Consider the following 16,899-nt stretch of genomic DNA (forward strand, 5'->3'; position numbering starts at 1 on the left):
GGAACTCCTAATTCCAGTCCAAGAAAGGAGAATTTGCCAGTGACAATGGGTTACATCTGACCCTGAAGCAGAGCTGGAGACAATGGACCTTCTTGTCAGTAATAAAGAAATCTAGTCAGGACTTAACTCCCGTTGCATAATACAGTGCCAGACTCCAGCCCAGAGTTACAAGGTCTCAGCAGGACTTTCCCTGAAACTACAGCTCCCAGAAGCTACAGAACAGGCACTGAAACTGAAAGCAGGGAGATTGGCCTTTGCTCTTAATGAACCTTCTACTTGTGCCACCCAGGCAGCACAGAAAAGGAATATGCCTGACTTGAACACAGACAAGAGCTGGACTGTGGCGAAGGAACAAATTGTGATAAGGGGTGGAGAAGATACAGGACTGGGAAAGTGTTATGTTGGAGGGGATGATGCAGAAGAGTGTGACCACTACAGAGTACTCCCCTTCAGCATCTGGAATGGAACTCAAGATTTCCAAGACTCATCATTACTCTGCTGTTAGCAAATATCTATGAAACCCTTTGACAAAGTGCATGTGTCTCAATCTCCTCTACTGCTGGTCTACACACAGAGGATGATAACCTAATACTGCGATCAATTACTTCCTTAATTCAAATAGGAGAGGTCTGTGCAGTGGATTTAAAGGTTCCAACCCTTCTGGTGACCTATAGGGGTGTCAATATTTGTCATGATGGAGTTTGTTTTTTCAGTATGTTTAAAGATAAAAAAAGGGGGTCATAAGGAGAGTTTACTCATCTTGTACAGTAATAGAGTTCCAGATGTGTCCCCTTATAGGAGCTGCACTTCAGGTGTGCAGGTGCCCTGGGCGACCTCGAACAAAGATTTCTGGTAGCAGTACCTGTTTGGCCCGAGCATGTACCCTACATTTGAGGGTGCACTACCCTAACTTCCTTCTCCATCACAAAGTCCCACCGAAGAAACTCTTAAACAAAGGGGAAGGACGTGGGTAGAGGAGCACCCATAGGGACTCATCTTGAACAATTGCAGTTACTGCACAAGCTGAGTAACTATTCCTTTGAGTAGTGTCCCTATGCGTACTCAAATTCAGGTGACTATCGAGCAGTGCTCACAACTGGAGAAGGGCACTTCAGAGCCAAATCCATGAGTAAAGACAAGACTGTATTTCCAAGGGATGAATCTGATTTAGAAGAATGAACTATCACAAAGTTTGGAAAAGGTATGTACTGCAGATGAAGGTGCAGCTTTGCAAATCTCCAGAACAGGAACACATTTGAGTAATGACAGAGGTAGAGAGAGGCCTTTTGGAATGGGCCAACACCATAAGAAGAGGTTGTATAAACTGGAAGGTTGATAAATACAACTAGAAATCCACCTTGAAAGCCTCTGGACATTGCAGACCCTACAGACCTTTCAGAAGTAGAGACAAACAATCTAGAAGACTTTCTGAATGATTTGGTTCTGTCCAAATAGAAGGTGTGACAATAGAAGGTATTTTTATGGAAACATACTTATGAACGTATATATGACATAACTAGAATGTGTTTTATGCTACTACATATGCCATGTAACATATCTCGGTAAAAGTTATGATCTACTGAATCTATTAATCCTATTTGTATGCATGTATCATTTTTGTACTCGAAGTTATGAATATTGGCTGCATACTTGTTTGATTCTAAGGTTTTAGTGAAGCAGTTGGTCAGCTTCATGAGAAAAGACTATTCTCAGTGCCCTATCAAGAAGCCCTTAAGCCAACAATGAACTTGGAGACGCCAATCCACATCTGGGCTTTCCCAGGAATGTGGCTTGGCTGGTAAGGAACTCAGTCATGCATGGACATGTGACTGCCCAAGTGACTCCAAAACTCCATTTTGTAGATGGACTTTGCATAGGAGAGAGGAGGGGGTCTCCACCCACAAGAAAAAGTCTATTTAAACCCCTGGGAGACCCCTCCATTTTGTCTTCAGCTGGCTAAAGAGAGCCTCTCCACCCACAAGGATACCTGAAAGAAACTGGAACAAAGGACAGTAACTACAGGGGGTGTGAGTGATTGCTGGACCCAGACTAGAAGGAGACTAGTCTGTAAAAGGAAGTTTACTGGGTGAGGATTTTCTGGGTGAGGATTTTATCTGGATTCAGTTTTATTACTGTACTAGACTCAGACTTGCATGTTTTATTTTATTTTGCTTGATAATTCACTTTGTTCTGTCTGTTACTACTTGGAATCACTTAAATCCAACTTTCTTTCTCTAATAAAATCACTTTTTACTTATTAACCAACCCAGGGTATGTATTAATACTGGGGGGGGGAGCAAACAGCTGTGCATCTCTATCAGCATTGTAGAGGGCGAGCAACTTATGAGTTTACCTTGTATCAGCTTTATATAAGGTAAAACGGATTTATTTGGGGTTTGGATCCCATTGGGAGTTGGGAATCTGAGTGTTAAAGACAGGCACACTTCTGTAAGCTGCTCTCAGTTAAGCTTGCAATTTGTGGGACGTTGTTCAGACCTGAGTCTGTGTTTGTGGCCGGCAAGCGTGTCTGGCACAGCCAGGAAGAGTTCTGGAGTCCCAAGCTGGCAGGGATGGCAGGGGCAGAAGTAGTCTTGGCACATCGGTTGGGGGTTTCTGTGATCCAACCTGTCACAGAAGGCTAACGCCCTCCTGACATCCAAGGTAAGACTAGTCAGGACCCTGCCTTTTGTAAGTGGCTTTGGGGGGGAAAAAAAAGACAGGAGATGGATAACTTGGTTGAGATGAAATTCAGACAATAGCTTGGAGGTAAACATTTCGCATGTGGTTGTAACGATACTTTGTCTTTGAAGAATACTGTAACAAAGGGAGGGTGTCCCCTGGTAACATCCCTATTTCCCCTACTTTTCTGGCAAATGCAATAAATAATGGTTACCTACCTTTTCGCAACTCTTGTTCTTTGAGATGTGTTGCTCATGTCCATTCCATTCCATTCTAGGTGTGCACGTGCCCACACACGATCAAAGATTTTTGCTTTAGCGGTATCCGTTGAGCGCCCCCATGAGTGCCGCGCTCATGAGTCAGTATATCAGGCTTCGCCAGCCCTACGCCCTCTCAATTCCTTCTTGCCAGCAACTCCGACAGAGGGGCAGGCAAGAGGGCTGTTATGGAATGGACATGAGGCAACACATCTCAAAGAATAACAGTTACAAAAAGGTAGGTAATCATTTTTTCTTTGAGTGCTTGCTCATATCGATTCCATTCTAGGTGACTCACAAGTAGTGTCAATAGAGGTGGGCTCAGAGTTCATGGTCTTGCAGCGTGCAGCACTGCTCTGCCAAAGCCAACATTGTCCCCGGTCTGTTGGGTAAGTGCATAATGGGACATTAACGTGTGGACGGATGACCAGGAAGCAGCTCTACAGATCTCTTGGATTGGCACCCGAGTCAGGAAGGCCGCTGATGATGCTTGCACTCTAGCTGAGTGCGTCTTGATTATTAGTGGAGGCACTTTTGCTAGCTCATAGTGGTAGTGGATATAGACCACGATCCAGAACAAAATCTCTGCTCCCTCTCTTTGCTGGTTGACGTACAAAATGCAGGCTACAATGCCTGTCATGATTTTGATGGATGTGCTCTTAATTAATGGCAGAAAGTATAAGCAACCATTCCTGACCGCCTTCAGCTCCAGGAGGTTGATGTGTAAATGAGCTTCTTGTGTTGACTACCTGCTCTGAATGCAGTGCATCTCTAAGTGTGCTTCCCATCCGAGAAGACTCATCTGTTATGGTAATGATTGGAGGATGCTGAACCAACGAAACACCTACACAGATGTTGTGGGGATCCTTCCACCAACTGAGGGAGTCCCATCTTTTTGAGGGACCAACACCAGTCTGTCTAGACTGATCTGTCTGGAGTATAAATTGTTCTGGCCCACCCCTGGAAGTAGTGGAGATATAATCTGACAGGCTGTGTCACAAAGCACAAGCTGCCACGTGTCCCAGTAACTGAATACAATTGCTTGTGGATGTCTCTGGGCTTATTTGAATCTCTTCCACTAGATTTGAGAGAGTCGTGAACCTGTTCCTGTCTGATTGTTACAGCATTTAAGGAAGCTCTTATGAACGCTAACCTTTTTGTACTGGTGCCAAAGTGGACTTTGATGTTGAGCTGGATGCTGAGCTAACCTGAGAAACAGGGACAGTGCTGTCTTTACAGCTGAAAACTTCATTGTAAGATCAGCCTTTGATCAGTCAATCAACAAGATATGGAAAAGCTATTGTCTCCAGCCGAGGAAGGTAGGCAGTGATAACTTCCAACACCTTGGAGAATACCCTCGAAGCCAAGGAAAGACCGAAAGGAAGAATCTGATGCTGGAAAGGATCTTGACCCATTATAAATCAAAGGTATCTCTTGTGAGATGGATGAACTGCAATAGGGAAATAGGTGTCCTGGAGGTTGAGGGCTGAAAACCAATCCTCTGATAGAATCAGAGCTGCCAGAATCACCATCCTGAACTTTTATGCCTTGACAAAGATGTTTAGCAGTCTCCACTCCTGCATCCCTCATTATTTTTAGGACCATAAAATACCCTTCACCTGTGCTGAGATAGAACTGGTTCTATGACTCCTAACCAAAGGAGGGAGATGATTTCTTGTCTCAGCAAGTATTTGTGCAAGGGGTCCCTGAGAAGGGATAGGGAAAGGGGGTGGGTTGAGTGATAGATGTACTCTAGATGGAGTAATCGGATGTTATAATCTCCAACTCCGGTTTGTTTGATGTAATCCCGTCCTATGCTGGTTAAAATCAAGAGAGACTGTTACCAAAGGAAGGAAAGCAGGTAAACCGGCATAACTGAAGGATCAAAAAACAGCACTGTTCCAGAGTGTAGACTAGTCCATTAAATTGCCATTTCAGTGATGAAGATAGTTGAGTGGCCAAAGCAGATGTAGTGGGTGGTCTCTTATGAAGCCTAGGCCTCTTCCCAGGAGGCTTGGCACATCTGGGGAACTCCTAAAGTTGGGCAGGGTGGGATCACTGTATTTGCTAAATCTTCATTTGTTTGCAGATGTACAGATCTCCGAATCTTTCAACATGTATGGCAAGTCGTCAGTTGTCTCAGAGAAGAGCTTCAGTCCATCAAAGGAGAGATCCTCAACAGTATTCTGGACCTCCCTAGGAAATCCAGAGAGTTGAAGCCAAGATGGTAGATGCATCATGACAGCATAGATGGAGTGAACTGCGCATAAGCTGACCCTTGGCTATGCTGGCCTGGAAGTGATCACAATATTCTGCTGGAAGATGTTCAATGAATGACGTGAATGTTGAATGACTGATATGATCGTATTTTGCAATAATGGCTTGATAATTTGTGATCCTGAACTGTAGGGTCACAGATGAGCAAGCCTTACACGCAAAAAGATCAAGGAGTTTTTTATCTTTGTTATAAGTGGTCAGTTTAGCATGCTGCCATCTGTCATGTTCATTTACATCTTCAGCTACCAAGGAATTAGGTGAAGGATGAGAAAAATAATAATAAGCTTATCAATAGTGAAGCAGGCATGCTGACACTCCATCTCAGGCAGAGGTAATTAAGAAGAAACTGAGGGTGGTTTGCCTGTACAGCCCTATATACCCTTGGTGAAAGGCATGACAACATGTTGGTGCATGTGCAGTCCGAATGAATACTGCTACCAGAAATCTCTGATCAAGGCCAGGTAGGATTCACCAGCACCTGAAGGGGAGCACCCATATGGACACTATTCAAAGAAACAAAACTGAAATATGAGGAAATGAAGATAAGTTGTACCCACATTGATTTTCTTGCTGCGAGAGCTTTAGGTCTCCTATGCTTAAATGCAACTACTGCATTAAATCAATATTACCCTTTAAGAGGAAAATATGTGGGCAACTGAAAAGAGACCAAACATCTACTCTCAGTTCAGATTTTATTATATCTAGGTAAGAAAGTTAGTAAAAGCATCCAATCAGTTTTGTATATAGTTTAGTTTACATTTAATTGTTTCTTCTGCTTAAGGTATTTCAAGTAAATACAATGCTATTTTACAAAAACACTGTGTAATAGATACGTCCTTGAGTAAGATTAAGTCCATTTACAAAAGCAAACACTAGCTGTGTACGCTATTAGCTCTATATTGACTTGCAGTGACATTATGGCAAATATTCAGTGCCTGCTTTGCCAGACATATCTCAAGTATTTTGTGAGTGGCTGCCTTTCCTAATTATTCTAACAAACACAGAACATGTAGGCCAAGTTCAGCATCTTTCTGAGATTTGGCTTGATTAACAGATCATTTAGGTTACAACAATCACCTCAAAACTTCTTTCCAGGTTTGGCTGCTACCAGCATTCCTCCCTCAAACAATTCAAAGTCCACACTCTGGATTCTCTCTTATCTCCCTTATATTTAATAGGGTAACAGGTCACCTGCCTAAGGTCAACCAGCTAAAAAGGTGGGGATATTTCAGGGAAACACTGCCTGTTTATTGCAAATTAGTCTACATTAGGGCTTAATTTAAATATTTATATGAACATTAAAGTTTCAATGGCCTTTTCCTTTCAGTCTATCTTTTTCAAGATATGGCAAGTGAAACTGAAAAATATCTATTACTTTTAAAATTTGAAGTCAGAACTGAAGGGAAAAGAACAAGCCTATCACCCTACACACTTTTTTCCAAGTTGACAAGAGTAGAATGTTTATTTGTCCTGGGAAGGGAGCAGAGCAGCCATGCACTGATCTAATAGTGGCCTCCTACATCAGTACTTAACAATCTGGGGCCATCAGACCACTACAATGGATTCATAGGAAACAAACACTAACTTGTCACTGCAACTTACTACTGCGGATAAGAAACTGCTCACTGTTTTGAGACCCACCTTACCTCTCTCGCTCCTCCAGTAGTCTTAAATACTGCTTACTACAAGGGAAGCTCATGTTTATGATACACAAAACTCAAGAAGCATCTCTCCAGCCCAAGCTAAGTGTCGGCTCTCACACCACAAAGCTCAACTCACAGTATATGTCCAAGCTGTGTGCTACTCAAGGTTGGGATGTCAGTTGACACAGTGGAGCCTAGACATGTGCTGTTAGCTGATCTTTATGGTGTGAGAGCAGACCCCCCGGGGAGGGGGGGGGGGACTAGTTACAGTAAGGAGTATCGCAACTTACAAATTATTCCATACAAAAATTCTCAGCAACTTCATTACACAGACTGTGAATCACTGTTTCAGGAAGTAACTAACTACATGGGAATACATATGTCCTTGTCTGTGGAGTCATGGGACAAAAGAAAAAAAAGTCATTCTGTAGTTTGATTTTTTTAAATCTTTTAAATAAACATGCTTCTTCAAGGAAGCCTATAAACAGTTTCTATCCCTCTCAAAGAAACATTAAAACAGATTACAGAAAATATGGATTACAAATCCAAACAGAAGTTACGGTACCAACAAGGCTTTCGGTTTTGGTGCTACCCAGCTATATAGTGTCTATTTAGATCTGTAATTTTAAAGACAATATACCCTGTTTTGATCTATAGAGTGCCTAATATTTTATTTTATATAGCATCACTATAGCAACATTAAATTACTGTAGGAAAGTGCTGTATATGAACAAAATTTTCAAAGTTGAGTGCCTAACATTAGGCAGCTAAAATCACACTTACTCCACTTTTGACCAAGCTGTCTGACCCAAAAAAACAAAACCTAATTTGAGGAATGAGTCAGATCTCATTAAGGAATTTTCTATACATACCAGTTTTTCAATTTCAGATTCAAGATTCTGTATGCAGTCGAGTTTTCTCTTACGACAGCGCTGTGCAGCAATTCTATTTTTACTTCGTCTTCGGATATCATGGATACAATCCAGCTGTTCAGGAGTCAATTTGTGCATTTTCAGAAATGACTGAAAGTCATTTCTAGAAAGTGAAATGATCCTTTGTGAATTAAATGGCAGTTTTACCTAAAACATAAAATATAGTTTTGAACCAAGGAGGAAACTGATACAAGCAAAATTAAAATTAGCTAAACTGGACGGGTTTCTCGAAATTAATAAAACACTTACAAAGAGCAACTTCAATGGAAGAACATGAGCAGAACTAGAACACCAATATTAACCAGAGAGGCAAAAGCAATGTCATCACATTTGCACAGTCACATAGATAAAATCCCGGGATTTCAGACAGATATCTTGATAGAATCCAGTAGATGTAATCCAAAGATTTTGCACATTTAATTTCAGGTTTTCCAAAAAAGAATATTAATTAAGAGTAAAATTTACTCCTGTGCAGTGGATCACAACATGTTAGGTATCAGTTAGTGCAACGATTCTCAACCTTTTTGGGCTCAGTACCCATTTGTAAATGTTTATGTCCTGTCACAACCCAGTAAATAGTCTGGGGGTCAAGGCCCCACCATGGGCCCGGGTCCTGCCCCGCCATGGGCCCACAGTGGCATCTCCTATGCTGTGGGGCTAGCTAGGCTTGGCTCTCGGTGTTGCAACCTCCAGCGTTGCAGTGCTGCTCAGGTTTGGCCACACCCACCTGACTGGACCAAATTGGAGTTGTCGAGTTGCGACCTGGCTCATGAGGCTGCAGTGCCACTCACTCAAATTTGGCCGACTTAGACTCCCTGTCGTCATGGCTAGGCCAAATCTGAGTGCCCAGCCAGCCCTGTGGGACAGGAGCCATAGGAGCTACCATGCAACCCTTTGAAACATTTTGGCAACCCAATTTTGGGTCCCAAACCACAGGTTGAGAAATCCTGAGTTAAGACCTTCTAGAGGCATCCCCCAGCATAGTCTGAATTTCACCCTAAACCATTAGCAATATATATTATTGCATATATATTTTACATCTATAAATGTGTATAAAATTGTTTCTATTGTAAGGGTAACTGGTTGCAGCTCCTGTATTTAGGTTGCTTAACACTTTCCATTATTATATATAGAATTGAGCCTCCCCCACACTTTGCATGCTTGACCTTTGGGGACAGCAGATGCCACAAATATGCACACATACCAACATTATAAAGCCTGTCACCAATGCTTGGTTCATGCTGAAAGCCATCTTCATTTTTCAAATGCAATATTTATATTTTAAAGTAAGCTATAAAGAGAATATATGCAGACTTAAAAAATAAAAATGTCAAACATAGTATCAGCTTACTTTCACCTAAAGAACCGAATGCAGAGAGGGAGTCTTTCAACGGGTTTCTACTACTACCACCAGAGACATCATTAACACTAAAGAAGCGGATGGAATGCTGCTCCAGACAATAATGCCATTTACCATTCCATGAATTTAAGGAATAAGACACATTCAGCACTGGAGTTAGCTAGTGTAGCTTCCCTCTTACTTTCAATGCAAGTTGTGCACTGTTTATATTGGGAGGGCTGAATCGGTTCTTAAATCCTGAAAGGTAAAACACTTCTTTAGAGTTCTACATGACAGCATCATATTGTAACTTTAGAATTTCTAAAAATCATACAAATTTCCATTTTTCTACATAGTCTGTGGAAATTGATTACTTACGACATTCAGCTGAAGGTAAAAGTTTACCATATGAACAAAAAAACAATGCATTGAGAGGGATGGGGAGAAAAGAAAAGAAAAGGAAAAACAGGAGTGCTTCACTTCATCACAAAAACAAGCCTTACGCAATTTCTGCAGTTGAAGACAGATAATATATAACCAAAGCAGCAGAAACAAGCGCAATATAAAAGTAGTCTGGAATTATACAGAGTACAGCTTGTCAAAAACCACAATCCCCACCGCCCTTCTAAAAAAATATTTGCCGCCAGATTGCAACAAAAATCCAAGATTTCAAAGTTTCCAGTGGAATGAAAATTCCAAAAAGTTTTAATATGAAACATTTTGTTCTGGCAATACTTAATCATTTTGACACTTACAGTATATTTTAAAATGTATTTAAGTCAAAACAATTCAATATCAAACAGCTGGAAAAGTCAATTTTTTCCCCATTGAAAATTTTGTCAAAACCAAACATGCTCATGCAAAATATTCAATTTTAACTAAACTGTATATTTGATAGAAAATTTTTCCTTAGAAAATTATGCAATTAGCTCTATAACCGACATGTCTCCTCTCATCTTGCACATTTCTACACACTTCAGAGACATTATGAATTTCAATAAACCTCCTTTAACAACCTAATTATTTAAAATTACTAGCTGTATTCCCAACAGATTTTTTGACTATTTTAGATGGAGAAATAAAATGGTACTTTCCCCCTAGAGTTTTGAAACCAAGCAAGAAAACTGTCTGGAACTAAGAGGGTCTAGAATTAGATTTCAGAACAGAGCATACAAATGTATGGAAACAAAAATATAGCCAGAATGTCCTCACCTCACATTCCTGTTCTCTTGCTGAACATGACTCACTGTCTCCCTCAGTGTCAGTTTCAGAGTCTTCTCCCAAACTTATCACACAAGTATATGGACATTGTTCTTGTTGTGGTTCCTGGATATAATCTCCACTATTTATCTCTGGGCTGTTTGAGCATACTTCAGTACCAAGATTACTTATAAATGGGCAGTTGACAGAGTTCAGAGTTGTAAAAGTTCTTTGAGAACAAGGTTCAGGGCTCTCACTGAGACTGATACCTAACCATGGGCACTCCGACTTTTTTCCTGAATATACTGGTTCTGAGCATTCTTTTGCTGTTGCAGGTGACAAACGCATTTGACAAGCAGTCTCTGTATTGTAAATATCACTCCAGAAACCTTTTGCTAGGTGTTCAGCTACCTCTCTTTCCACACTGCTTCGGTCACTAGTTGATGTAATGCTTATGTCTTCTCGAGTGCACAAATCAGACTTCAAAAGCGAATCATCTTGATTTTCACTGACTGGTTTATCATTCCTAACTACAGTACCTGTCACAGTTTTTTCAGCTACAACTGTGTTTTGCATACTACTGAAATTCAAGTTGCTGTATTGCTCATATGCATTTAGAAAAGGTGCAGAATAAAGTTCATGAGGTGCAACAGAAAAATTTTGGGGAAAAGAAGCAACATCTGCTTTCTCCATAGGATATGAGATACTCTGAGACACAGATTCTCTCTTCAATTCCTCTTCTTTCTCCCCCTCTTCCATTTCTACCTGAGTCTCTTCACATTGTGAGACCAGCTGCACAGCTGTGCACTCCTGAGCTTTTTGTATGGCATCATTAAATGATTCACTCTGATGAATGGATGTAGCTGATGTTACCTGATCATCTTTAATACTGGAACCAATCTCTGCAGTATGGACTTTGTCACTCCCAAAAGCTTTCTGGAACTTCCTATATTTTGGGCATAGGGAAAACAAACCAGAAATATTATCTTTTTCTAAATATGCAGGATCGCATGTTTGATTGGTATTATCTTGGAGATGAGGAGATACTTTTGCATTTTCTTCACCTTTGCTGAGCTTTGAATTAGGAGTTGCAGTGTATTCAGTTTCCAACAATTCCTCCACTTCGTCATCTATTTCTAGGCCCCCATCATCCACAAGGGCAACATGAACGTTTGCTTTCTCACAGCGTGAGGTACAACATTTCTTTCTAGGGCATTCCTGCTGGTCTGCTTTACAGTCCAAAAACTTGAATTTGAGAAACTGGAAGCAAGATTCTTCAATGTTATGTACTCCCAAAAATTTTGCACACTTGCAAACTTCAGACACATTGTCTTTATTTAAAATAAGTTTGGCAGTATATGCAAACTGAAGCAAAGGAGCAAATCCTTTAAGTGTCACCTGTTTGGGTTTGTTTTTTTTTTTTTTTAAAAAAAAGAAGAAAGAACAAACATGTTAGTATGCCCATTTCTTGTCAGGCTGACACTTGACACAAACCACAGTCTTGTCACTCTTATATAAGAGGTCAATATGAAACGGACTCAAATTTTCCCTGCCCAATGACATGGGAGCTACTTATCCTGGTCCTACAACTGTTTGCTGACAAAGATTTGGCATCTGGTCTACCTGGGCTTAAGACAGCAAATGGGGGCTCCTATCACAGGAACATTCCCTGCTCGGTCACGTCAAACAGGAATTAATGAACAAACAGATCCAGTCCTGTAGGGAAATGGTGAGCAGAAATGAGGAGAGGAGAGAAGGTAGTTTTCCTTAAAAAGAAATTAACCAACACTTATATCTAGCCAACTTCCCTTAAAAATCCATCTTTGATATGACAGGATTTTATTGTGACCCTTTTATAGCAGCGTTCTACTTCACAGTGTTAAAGAAACTGATAAATTCCAGTATATTACTATTCCTCAAAGATTAAAGTATCACTGTTCACTGAAGAGCAGTAAACAGATGCAAAAGCAGGATTATATTTTCAGGTTTCCTTTCAAAACGCAAGGTACTCCAGGATAATTTACTGGCAAAGTCACTATACTCCTGACATCTAACACACTCCTTTTTAAATGCAGCCACCATTATTCATTCACAGTCTAATGTGTTACGGATTCTGATATCAGTAATAATAGTAATTTGGTCATAACTGGTTATTTACTCCTTTAGTACAAGGTACACCCTCCATCCCCAGTTCCTCCCATTAAAAGGAAATTTGATTTCTGTCTGAAAAGATAGCAAACTGACAAATTATTCTTAGTTTAATGACTCACTGGAATCAGGTCGATTTCTGAAAGCTCCACACCCTATTACTACAAGCCCTATTTCTGCTAGGGATCTGAATCATCTCACAGAGCAATACAATACTCACTGAATACCCCCCAAAAGAGTCCAAGAAATTTGTTCTCTTCAGTTTTAACGCCAATCTCATACTCTTACTTCCATAAAGGTTTAGGGGGAGATTCCGCTTCCTTCTACGAACGCTTCATGTTTACTACTAACTTATGCCATGAACAGATTCACTGAAATCAAAGGAACTATTTGCAGAGTAAAGTACTACTCAACTTAAAGGTGGTGGCCCTGACAGCGAATAAAATCAGGTTCTATTATACTCTACAATGTGATTGGGACGACTATTTTAAAACAATCATAACGGTATGCTGCAGAGTGTTCCAAACACATGGTGATACAGATTTTAGAGGAATCCTGAAACATCTTGTGAAGTTTCTAACTATTTTGGAGCATGCTCTGAAGACAGTGTACAAGACAGTTTGCACGTGGCACTGTTTATAATCAGCACACTAACTTAGCTTCAAACACTTGTAAAACCACAAGGGGAAAGAGGATGTCAACCTTCTTATCTTCAAATCCCAAACATATATGCATTAGTGGCAAATAATTAAATCTAACTAGTGACCTGATTTGTTGAGTGCTAACAAAGCACACTGCATATACGAACTGAAATGGTGAATAATATCATGTATTCCAATAATCCAAAGTATTCCCTTCTCACACACAAAGCACAGTGATCTACAATATCTTCAGCAGCATTTGAAGCCCACACCAGCTTGGGGAACATGAGAATGTAACATCTGTGCTGCACAAAATATTTTTCAAACAGAAGCTACAATCCTGCAAGCAAGCAATATTAATTTCATTTACAGCTTTTTAAAGACATAATTTGATGTTAAATAGCTCATGTTCATTCTCATTTGAGTGTCCCCCACATCCTTACACTGAATGCCTGATAAATGACAATTCTGAAGCAGCGGTTTGTTCACCAACTAGTTTCCCAGTTCTTAAACCACTTAAGATTATTAGTTACTTAAAGTTAACACCAGCCTATTGTATAGCGTAATTTAATGTAATAGTGTAGAAACATAAGTATGGTGATGTACAGAAGTATGCCAATTAGTGCCACTCACCTCTTCTGGTAAAGTGATGAGAAGATCAGCATCCAACTGTCCCACAATTCTTGAAAGAAGATAGCTGCTGCAAGCTGCAAGCACAGACCGATGAGCCCGAAATCGTTGATCTTCCACTAGAATAGTAACATCACAAAGAAAATCTTGCTTTCTCTGATCATTGAGACGGAGTAGAACATTGGTACTGTGTACCGAAGACTCATATGCAAAAACCACACTATTCTTCTCGCTTAAAGGCATCGTGTATCAGCAGTGTTAGTGCTATTCTCAGTGGAAAGCATTCTTCTATTCTTCAAACCTGAAAAGAAACATGAAAATTTACAGAGTACGTAAGTATCTGATAGGAATTCAGGGATGAGAATACTATGACTCACAAGAGGGGACAATTTAAGTTACACATATTGCACCCTTAAAAAAAATAAGGTCACTGTTTAAGTATATAGATTCTAAGCTAAACAAAATGCAAACACAACGTAGTTTAGATACTCATTTTTAAGCAAGTTTCTAAATACATTCTTTAGTAAGCTCATGTTTAATTACATGATTTTTACAAATAAATCCTGCTCCTACTACTCATGGAGGAAAGATACATTTGAAAACACTTGAAAAATTAACAAAATTGTTTTTGGAGATGCATGTTGATTAAAAGTGACAAATTTACCACGAAACTCTATGACATGAAATAAGTATCTGTATTTAAAGACCTTTTCCTGACTGCAGCACTATACAAATTGAAAGAGGAACAAGCTATAGAGGCTCTAGATCAAAGTTCATCAAGATACTACGTAAGCTGCTTTTGTTTGTTTAAATGTGGTGTACACTCTACGTTCTTCTATAAAGAGAAAACAAATTCAAAGAAATCCTACAATATGCTACTTAAATACAGCAATAATGACTCAATAGCTCAAGTGATCCCACAATAAAAAAAATGGAAATAAGATATGCAACATTTTGCGACTAGTTAGTTGGTTTGCATGGCTGCTTGGTGGCCTATGTGGAACATGCTTGCATTTTCAGGGAGAAAGCGCCTGCATCATAGACACTAGAAACAAGCTTCCTTATTGGCAGTCTCAAAAGAGGCACCTGGAAAAAAAGTTGAACAGCCATGGAAACGGAGCTACTATTTGAAGCCCAGAGATGATCCCTCGGAAGTCACAAAGCAGTTTCACTTAAAAAAAATTTGCACACATACATTATGATTACATACATGACGTCACTAAACATGACGTTTTTAAACTTTTTTTCACATGGCCTTGGAAAATAGCGACATTTTTCTTAGGGCTGTCAAGCGATTAAAAAAATTAATAGCAATTAATCGTGCAATTAAAAAAATTAATCGCGATTAATCACACTGTTAAACAATAGAATACCATTTATTTAAAAAATTTTGGATGTTTTTTACATTTTCAAATATACTGATTTCAATTAGAACACAGAATACAAAGTGTACAGTGGTCATTTTATAGTTATTTTTTATTACAACCTAATACAGGTACTGTAGTGCAATCTCTTTATAATGAAAGTTGAACTTACAAATGTAGAATTATGTACAAAAAAATAACTGCATTCAAAAATAAAACAATGAAAAACTTTAGAACCTACAGGTCCACTCAGTCCTACTTCAGCCAATTGCTCAGACAGACAAGTTTGGTTACAATCTGCAGGAGATAATGCTGCCCATGTCTTTTTTACGTCACCTGAAGCGAGAACAGGCTTTCGCATGGCACTGTTGTAGCTGGCATTGCAAGATATTTACATGCCAGATGCGATAAAGATCCATATGTCCCTTCATGCTTCAACCACTATTCCAGAAGATGTGTCCATGCTGATGACTGGTTCTGCTTGATAACGATCCAAAGCAGAGCAGAGCGACGCACATTCATTTTCATCATCTGAGTCAGATGCCACCAGCAGAAGGCGGATTTTCTTTTTTGGTGATTCAGGTTCTGCAGTTTCCGTATCGGAGTGTTGCTCTTTTACGACATCTGAAAGCATTCTGCACACCTCGTCCCTCTCAGATTTTGGAAGGCACTCCAGATTCTTAAACCTTGGGTCGAGTGCTGTATCTAGCCTTAGAAACCTCACATTGGTACTTCTTTGCATTTTGTCAAATCTGCATGAAAGTGTTCTTTAAAATGAACACGTGCTGGGTGATCATCCGAGACTGCTATAACATGAAATACATGGCAGAATGTGGGTAAAACAGAACAGGAGACATACAATTCTCCCACAAGGAGTTCAAACACTTTTTTTTTTTTTTTTTTTTTAAAAACAAGCATCATCAAGCATGTCCCCTGGAATGGTGGTCGAAGCACAAAGGGGCATATGAATGTTTAGCATATCTGGCACCTAAATACCTGCAACGCTGGCTACAAAAATGCTATGCAAATGCCTGTTCTTACTTTCAGGTGACATTGTAAAGAAGCAGTCAGCAGTATCTCCCGTAAATCTAAACAGACTTGTCTTAGCGATTGGCTGAACAAGAAGTAGGACTGAGTGGACTTGTAGGCTCTAACGTTTTACATTGTTTTGTTTTTGAGTGCAGTTATGTAAAAACAAACAAACAAACCCCTACATTTGTAAGTTACACTTTCATGATAAAGAGATTGCACTACAGTACTTGTATGAGATGAATTGAAAAATAGTATTTCTTTTATCATTTGTACAGTGCAAATAATTTTAATAAAAAATAAAAATATAAAGTGAGCACTGTACACTTTGTATTCTGTGTTGTAACAGAAATCAATATATTTGAACATGTAGAAAAACATCCAAAAACATTTAATAATTTTAAATGGTATTCTATTAACAGTGCAATTAATCAAGAATTATTTTTTAAATCACAGTTAATTTTTTTTTGAGTTGATCACGTGAGTTAACTGTGATTAATAGGCAGCCCTAATTTTTATTCAATTGTTCAAAATGCCTAACGTTAAAAGAGCATTCTTTTTAAGCCAACTGGCAAAATTCATCCTTAACTTCATATGCTGCTATGGAGTAATACCAGAAATACACGTTGTCTAGTATTTGATCTATATGGTGGTTTGAGGGATACCCAGCAATAGTGGCAATGGTAAGAGGTATTGTTTGTTTTTATAATCTTGGGGGTTGGTATACGGGCAGTTCATTTACCTGTAATTTTGTCATTGC

At 39.5% G+C, this 16,899-nt stretch overlaps 1 protein-coding gene across 16 annotated transcripts in view; it reads right to left on the reverse strand.

Moving 5' to 3' along the window:
• BACH1 (BTB domain and CNC homolog 1) overlaps positions 1-16,899 on the reverse strand; it is a 47,274-nt gene that overhangs the window by 9,880 nt on the left and 20,495 nt on the right. For all 16 annotated transcript variants that reach the window (XM_043538307.1, XM_037905364.2, XM_037905344.2 and 13 more), the window contains 3 exons: positions 13,750-14,047; positions 10,340-11,725; positions 7,729-7,935 (listed from right to left, as the gene is read on the reverse strand). In XM_043538307.1, the coding sequence (XP_043394242.1) occupies positions 7,729-7,935; positions 10,340-11,725; positions 13,750-13,989 (1,833 nt within the window). In that variant the 5' untranslated portion in view covers positions 13,990-14,047. The remainder of the gene's footprint in view (positions 1-7,728; positions 7,936-10,339; positions 11,726-13,749; positions 14,048-16,899) is intronic.

This window comes from Chelonia mydas, chromosome 1 (genome assembly GCF_015237465.2).
Source record: "Chelonia mydas isolate rCheMyd1 chromosome 1, rCheMyd1.pri.v2, whole genome shotgun sequence".
NCBI lineage: Eukaryota > Metazoa > Chordata > Testudines > Cheloniidae > Chelonia > Chelonia mydas.